Genomic DNA, 7,755 nt, shown 5'->3' on the forward strand with positions numbered 1-7,755 from the left:
TCATTCGTGCTACTTACGGCAAACATCTAGCATGCATGTTTGATAATTTCTGCCTCGCGTTCCGAAACTTTTTGTGTGCGGCTAAATGAAAACTATCTGCTTACAGATTGCCTTAACAGCGCATGCGCAGTATACGAAAGTAAACATCCAAAATGGCCTCAGCCATGCATCAATTCATTTTGCACCGTTATCTTGGATGTTTACTTTCGTATACTACGCATGCGTTGTTAAGACGATCCGTAAGCAGATACCTTTCATTTAGCCGCACAAGGAAAGATTTCGGCACGCGAGGCAGAAATTGTCAAACATGCTAGACATTTGCCGCGCCTTTACGTTCAACGTTTAGTAAAACGTCCAGAGCAAACTCAGGTTGGCCGCCCATGCTCATTTATACAACCAATAATAACTCTAGCTGTTCTACATTTTGTTAGAATTGGGATGCCTTATATCATTATGCTTAACTCGCGGATGCTTAAAATGTAAAGCGAAATGCTTAATTTACAAACCAGAGCGAGCATTATAATCAAACATTGAAATTCCAACAGAAGCTTCATTTCAATAGCGGCTACTTTTTTATACACCCTGTATTTTCCCGATCAGAAAGCGAGACGCCAATTGTGTCCCAAACTTCATAGGAATAAATAATCTAAGTTTGGGAGGATAAGTGCGTTATACCATGCATTTGACGTCATGTCCGATAACTTAATTCAAAGACTAATAAATCCAAAATTTTTCAACAACAAAACGTATTTCAAAGTTTTTAAAAATACCATAAACTTTTGATGTATTCAAAATTCACGACCGTGGTATAGGAACTTCAAATCGCCCCACAATAGGTTTTAGCTTTCTGGTCTATAAAACCCATGCATACTTAAAACCTATCACCCCAATACCGGACGAAATTTTCTTGGCAATTTCGTCAATACGCTTCTCCCATGCTAAAAACTCATCAACATGCATAAACCCCAAGCCCTAAGGTCCGTTTGACACTTTAATTGCTATGTCACCGACAAATACATATAATATTTATGCTATCCCGTGATTTCATGTTTTTGCAGTATTAGGACCAATATTGCTGGGGCCGGTTGTATAAAAGCCGGATATCGCTATCCACCGGATAGTGGTTTTTTCAATAGCTTTAAAACCGCCCGTTTTTTTAGTATAACTTTGATTAAATCTTATTATTCCTAAATCGAGAATCCTCTTTAATAATTGTTGGTTCCAAAGATGAAATTCTATTGCTTTTCAACTATTTTTAGAATGACGGTTGAAAAAATCACTATCCGGTGGATAGCGCTATCCGGCTTTCATACAACCAGCCCCTGATCATTAACTAATTCAATACGTATAAGATTAGAAACTTGTCCTCTCTCTGCATGAGTAATTATTATAGAATTTACAGTATATCTCTACATTCTTGTTTCCGGTTGAGAATTTTATTCACAATTTTCTACGCTTGTTTGGGGTCGTGTCTAACCTTATCGAACCGGTAGTTAAGTGCGAAATAGAAAGCAAGTCTATCGTTTTATTCAACAATAACTAAATTTTTTTAACCTTAATACAAAAATAATCTTTACAACTACATATTCAGTGCATAAAGTTGAATCATTCAAGAGAGTTGTAAGAGTGTTATTTAATTTTGGCTTATCCACCGTTAAAGCTAAACGGGCTTGATACAACCGGCCCCGTACACTTATACTATCTTAACAGAGGCCACATGTTTTCTTGCAAGATCTTTGCACTATTATATTACTGCCGCAACTCGCCTTCCATCCATGACATGCCTGAGATGGCGATTCATCACTGCAGTCAGAAGGCGCTAAATCTTTAAAAAAGATCAATATCGTTATAGCACTTATAGCTTCAAAAAACAATACAATACTTTCACTGAAAGTTTTGATGTGATCGCATGCAGAAATATACAATAGCTTTTGTGAGGCGCTCATTCTGGGATAATCAACAATTATATATATTAACTATACAGTATTTATATTCCGCTGAGAGGAGGCCCTGCATGTGATTGAATAAGACGAATTATAAGAATTATATTATATATTTATTATATATGGCACGCGGTCTCGTGACTAAAATGGCGTGCGCTGATTGGTTCTTTGCCGGTCTGGAATCCCCCAGTATTAGACCGTTGCCGTAGTAACAGTCCAGCTCTCATATTTTTGAACAAAAACAAGCTTGTACTTTTATTTTTGAGACGAAAAATATCGACGGAGAATGGACGAATTAAGAAGAACATTATTTGGTACACATAAATATTATATGTATTCATCTTTGATTTTTGTTTATATTACTGTATCATTCTTGTTTAACGAATAAAAAACAAAATTCCCGCGTTTCTTTGCGCAGTTATTGAGACACGCTTCTCGACCAATCAGCACGCGCGTACTATAAATGTTATCATTTTATTATAATTATATTATTTTAACGAGTTGTACGTTTCTAACCTTTTTTACCGCACTTCAGTTCATCTTGGCCGTATAGACAAGAACAATTCTTGTTCACTTGAGAACATTCTTCAATATCACTCTGGCAGGACATGCACTGGCAGTTGAACTCCTACAAACAAACGACTAATTAAAAATAGAGCTTTACGTTTATTGGATTTTTCCATAGGTATGCAATCAAAGGGATATAGTTAGCCTCCTTGTTCCCGCCAAAATTGACATACGAAGTAATGTGATGTGAATTTGTAATTGTAATTGAATTACAATATTAATATTGGTACAAAATAATTTTATTGAGTTAATTTTATAAAAGAAATAGAAAACGTTTTTTCCTGTGTTTGTATACAGTTATGAAAACACTTATGGGAGTTTGGGAGAACTCGAAATAATCTCGTTCTCCCAAACTCCCACGCGTGTTTCTATTAACTGTTTATTTTTTGTAATTGAATTCGAATTATAATATTTGTACAAATTCTTTTTATTGAGTTTTATAATATAAGTATGATATAACGAGCAATTTGATTGGCTACGGCGCGTGCATTGTGAGGCCATAATGCACGCTTCTGGCTTTTGAAGTTTTTGTTGCTAAGCAACATCTTAAATAACATGTAAGGAGAAGAATAGCTTTCAAATCTTCGAAATTCTATCAAAAGTGGACAAAATTGGTTTTCAGGAAATTTCAAGAGAGTAGAAAGCCAGACGGAAGTTTAATTTAAAGAACGTTGCCAATAAAATTTACTCCGTCTTTTTTTAAAAGATTCATTCAGTATATTGCAAATTCCTTTTTTACAGATTTGCTTTATCGTTTTTCGTTCGAATATTCCCCTCATTTCTAGAAATAATAATCGTACATTCCGCCATCTTGGATATGCATATACATGATACATCGTAACTTTTTTATGATTTTATTGATCGTTCCCCCGTGCCCTGTGGATTATGTTAAATCAGTATTAATTCATCGATAATGTCTTAAATTTAGTCATATGCCTGGTTCACTGGAGCATCCCATTTGAGTGGAAGAGGTTTGCGCGCGTTTATAATTTTATAATTTTTCCACAGAGATGTCAGAACTTGGTTTGATGTTGATCAAAATGCACATTTCGAGTATATTAACTTACTCTTTCCGGTTGGGGTAACAATATAAAATAATCAAAATCTTTATCTTCGACCAAGTACTGAGGATTTTCAGTTGAAATAGCATGGAGTAATTCACAGTTCTCAATTAAACATTCGCCTGATGATGTTTTGTGGTAGTTCACAGATCGACAGCATGGCTCATTGGAACATTGAAGAACACATTTAGCGGCTGACTGGGTATAGCAACTTGTAAGCACTGTCGCGTTTAATCGACGACCTACAAAAGGTAAAACAATAAAGGTGAAACAATTTTATATAGATCGTTTTAATTTACGAAATAGGTATACATTTAAAGATCAATAAATCCTGTGGTCTCATGTGCAGCGAAAATTTTAAAGGTGGGTTACAGTGCTTCAGGCATCGGTTCTGCTCATAATAATGGGTAGAATACTTGATTTAAAATTGCTGAAATTTAGCACGTTTATTACTTTTCTGAACATAAACTCCAGTTAAAACTAAAGCAAACCAAAACAGTGTAAAATACTCTGACTGTTCTTGATATTTTTAGAAATTAATATAGTGACTAAAAATGGGGGCTAGTGTGAATCAGGCCTTAATATTGAACTTTACTGGAACGTTTTCAACAGGGACGTCGGATTGTTGCTATCACGATGGTAAGGGGGGGGGAGGGGTGTTCAAGGAAAAGATTCAATTCAAACATTTGAAATTGCAACCGAAACCGCTTTAATTTTTAATATGAATTAGTTCAGAAAAAATTGTGGCAATTAGCACTGTTGCTTTTGATATACTTTCAATTTTTAATCATAATTTTTATTGCGTGTAAAGTTATAATTGATATTAACCACTGTTGGACATAAAATTATATTTTTCTCTCTCGAGTAGCTAATTTGCTATGGAAATGCAGGGTGTTCCCAAAACACTCAAAACTGTTGCAATCACATATTGTTAAAATTTTCATGACCTGTTAGCTGTGACCTGTTACCCGTTGGGAAAAAAAATCTGCGACGCAGACGTGACATGAAACAGCCACTAGGGTACCAGTGTTAGGGACCCAGATTTAATTTGTTTTACATATACGGCTTTCCACGCGGTTTTGCCTTTTTTTACCAAAATGAGTCTAAAACTTGTTTAAGTTCTGTTGTGAAACTGTGGAAATAACGACAGTATAACACAGTATAGTATTACGTCACGTCCACGTCCTAGATTTGGTGCATCTTAGGGTTCCTAATATATGTAAAGCTTGATACGAAAGGTATACAATCATATATACAGTAAACCCAGAAAACCCAGGGTAACAGAGGAGATCAATTAACGTGTGTAGACAGGGTGTGCCAAAAAAGTACCCTCCACCAAAATGAGATCTGTTTGTTTTCTACGTGCGTTGTGAGAATCTATCAAGTAAATGGCGAAAAATTATAACTCCTGATCGGCCAAATATTAATACAACGCGACACACAAATAAACGTTTCCTTTTTTTACAACAAATATCTGTTGCCCCGTAGTTATTTGCGTCATTCGTACTCAATTTAACGGAAAATATGAATTTGTAATTTGACACGTATTGCTGTTTCTTTTAGAAGTTATTATAGATTGCCAAAAACAAAATATCGGATTTCAATGAGGGGTAGTGTTTTGGGACATACATCCTGCAGCTGTGCTCGAATATCGCTCCTGTTTCCTAGTGTGAACACGAAGAATCGGTGAAATTTTCATCCACTTTTAAGGCGGTTTTCCAGTAGGCGACTTTTCGATCGAACAAAATTTTCCCGCTCGATTTTCTTTTCAATTGTGAAAATTGTGGTACGGTCGACTTCTTAGAATTGAAAAGAAAATCGAGCGAAAAATCGAGCGGGAATTGTTCGATCGAAAAATTCCACCTAGGGGAAAACCGGCTTTACTGTGCGAACTGTGAACACCTGAACCGAATTCGAACGAGCACAGTTCCAAATTCATCCTGTCCAGCGTGAACGTAGCTCACGCATATTACAGAACAGAATGACATTCAGCTAAATGCACCCGCACTTTAGTCTCTAACTCTACAAGGAGAATAGGAATACATATATTTATGTATTCCAGCACAACATACCTTCGTTATTTCCGTCAAAGCAAAATTTCATTCCGTTCACGATGCTTGAAGATGCAAGAAGAGTTACAAGAGAGAATAACAGAAGATACACATTTTTGCCCAAGTGACGCTTTACGCATTTTCCTGGGTCATTTTTTATGGAAACAAATGGTTCTTGTAACCGTACATTAGCGCCCAATACGTTATCTTTCATTTTAAAGTGTTATATATATTGCAAGCAATATACGTTTACAAAGATTAATCAAAACGAATGAATGTCTGATCGTTCTATATTCACATCTCAAATAACATAAATAATGCATGTGCAACAACATGTGCGACGATTATTTTTAGGCATATTGCTATCGAAAGAGGTCAAAGTTAATAAAAGGCAGCGAAGACTTTAATAGAGACCTTTAGCTTAACCAATATGACAAACCGCGAACACCAAACGGTTAATTTCAAATAACATTTAAAATTAGATTTTTGGCACTTTCTCGGCCACAATTTGTCTCAGTAGTTACTCTCTGTTTGAAAATAACGCACCAATTTTCTCGGCCTGAGAAACCTAGCATTTGTTTTTAATATTCAGAATTAATTTTCTTGTTTGCCGTTAGAGGGTTGTCGTAAACGTCAAGCTAAGGTCTCTAATGTGAAAACATGAAGAAATTATGCCAAATCACTCAAATTAATATAAGCATTTGTTACTAATCGTTGCTACGGGATACGAAGATGTTGTGACGAGCGGAAACCGTAACGTGTAAACAGAACCTTAATGACAACGACAAAACGAATTGTCGAATTTAAGTGCATTGAAAAATATAATTTCACGCAACAACACGGGTCGCATGAGATTAAATGACAGTTTTTTCCGGTGGCGCAGGACAGCGCAAGTTAAAAACAAAGTTGTTTTAGGGGCTGTTTACATGAACCCTGTTCCGTGCACGAGATTCAATGAAGCGTGAGATAATTTTGAGGTATTGAAATGTGACGTCTTTATCAAACCAGACAATAACAATTAAGCTATTGTCAGAATGGCTAAAGGGTGTCTAAAAAAAACACGAAAACTATTGAAATCACTCAAGGTTAAAATTTGAAAGCCGTGTTTACGAATTTTAGCCCGTTGGGAATTAATGCAACTTATAAAATGCTAATATAAAATTACGAACAGACGCCTGTTCTGGCGTTAACTGCGGCGTGCCGCGCACGTGCCAGTCTTCAATATAAAGCTTCTGAACATAACCAATATAGTTCATACTCATTTAGATGCCTTCCCAACTTAAATGTTATTTGATCACGAAATTCAGAAGCACATCGTACTTTAAAAAGTATAGAAGTTCAATTGTTCAAAAATGTAAATAAACCGCATGATACATTCACTTTGTCTTACATTTTGCCTTTCGAATTCGCGCTTATATAGTTATATTAGAACTAAATAACAAAATCTGAATACTATATATAACCCAATTTAATTCCAAGCAGGATACAACTTGAAGTCTGATGACAAACAGTCATCCGCTAAAGGTTAAATTGTTGTTGAAGCAACCTCTAAAAAAATCCCACTTGAAAATAAATTGAATATATGTATATGTATATGTATATGCTGCTATTATGTTATTCTGGCGATCAGTAGACTACATGATAAAATATTTAAGTTTTGAGACTGATCTAGTTAAAACATTCCAAGTTTAAAGGGGTAAAATTCGGCAAACTGCAAGCTTTCATCAGAGCAATCATGCGAATAAAAACAATTAAACATGATTCATGTTGAATTTGACTTGCTTAAGGCTGCTTTTGCATGATCAAATATTCTTTGACAAATTTCTGCTCTTGACGCACGTGACTGCGCGTATTCAGGTACAAAACAATATGGTTGCTCATTGAAGCGAATTATAAAATACATTCATAATTCATTCATCTACTTTACATACAACAGGAGAAAAAAATTGTCAAAGGAATTTTGTCGTGTAAAAGCAACCAAAAGGCAAACAACAGGATGAAATTCAGCATTTTCATTAACCGTGTCTTTGCTAAACATCGACCCTTGTTTGTACAAAATGCTTTTTGCGCATGGCAGCATTACCCTTGCGATAGTAACTTCTAGTATTAAATCTTCAATCCTGTGCAAAATGC

The 7,755-nt window shown here is 35.5% G+C and overlaps 1 protein-coding gene across 1 annotated transcript; it reads right to left on the reverse strand.

Annotated features, from left to right (window-relative positions):
• Positions 1 to 1,655: 1,655 nt before the first annotated feature.
• Positions 1,656 to 5,897, reverse strand: LOC114542175. The gene is made up of 4 exons (XM_028561921.1): positions 5,644 to 5,897; positions 3,578 to 3,813; positions 2,460 to 2,571; positions 1,656 to 1,825 (listed from the first exon to the last, which is right to left on the reverse strand). The coding sequence occupies exons 1-4, from the start codon at positions 5,834 to 5,836 to the stop codon at positions 1,704 to 1,706; spliced, it is 663 nt and encodes a 220-aa protein (XP_028417722.1). The 5' UTR covers positions 5,837 to 5,897; the 3' UTR covers positions 1,656 to 1,703.
• Positions 5,898 to 7,755: the final 1,858 nt, after the last annotated feature.

This window comes from Dendronephthya gigantea, unplaced genomic scaffold, assembly GCF_004324835.1.
Source record: "Dendronephthya gigantea isolate DGI-Jeju-01 unplaced genomic scaffold, DenGig_1.0 000003F, whole genome shotgun sequence".
NCBI lineage: Eukaryota > Metazoa > Cnidaria > Anthozoa > Malacalcyonacea > Nephtheidae > Dendronephthya > Dendronephthya gigantea.

Coding starts and splice junctions, on each gene's coding strand:
- LOC114542175 (XM_028561921.1), bottom strand. CDS start 5,836: ATGAAAGATAACGTATTGGGCGCTAATGTACGGTTACAAGAACCATTT. Junction 3,814..5,643: donor CTTTGACGGAAATAACGAAG/GTATGTTGTGCT, acceptor TACCTTTTGTAG/GTCGTCGATTAAACGCGACA. Junction 2,572..3,577: donor TGTTACCCCAACCGGAAAGA/GTAAGTTAATAT, acceptor GTTTGTTTGTAG/GAGTTCAACTGCCAGTGCAT.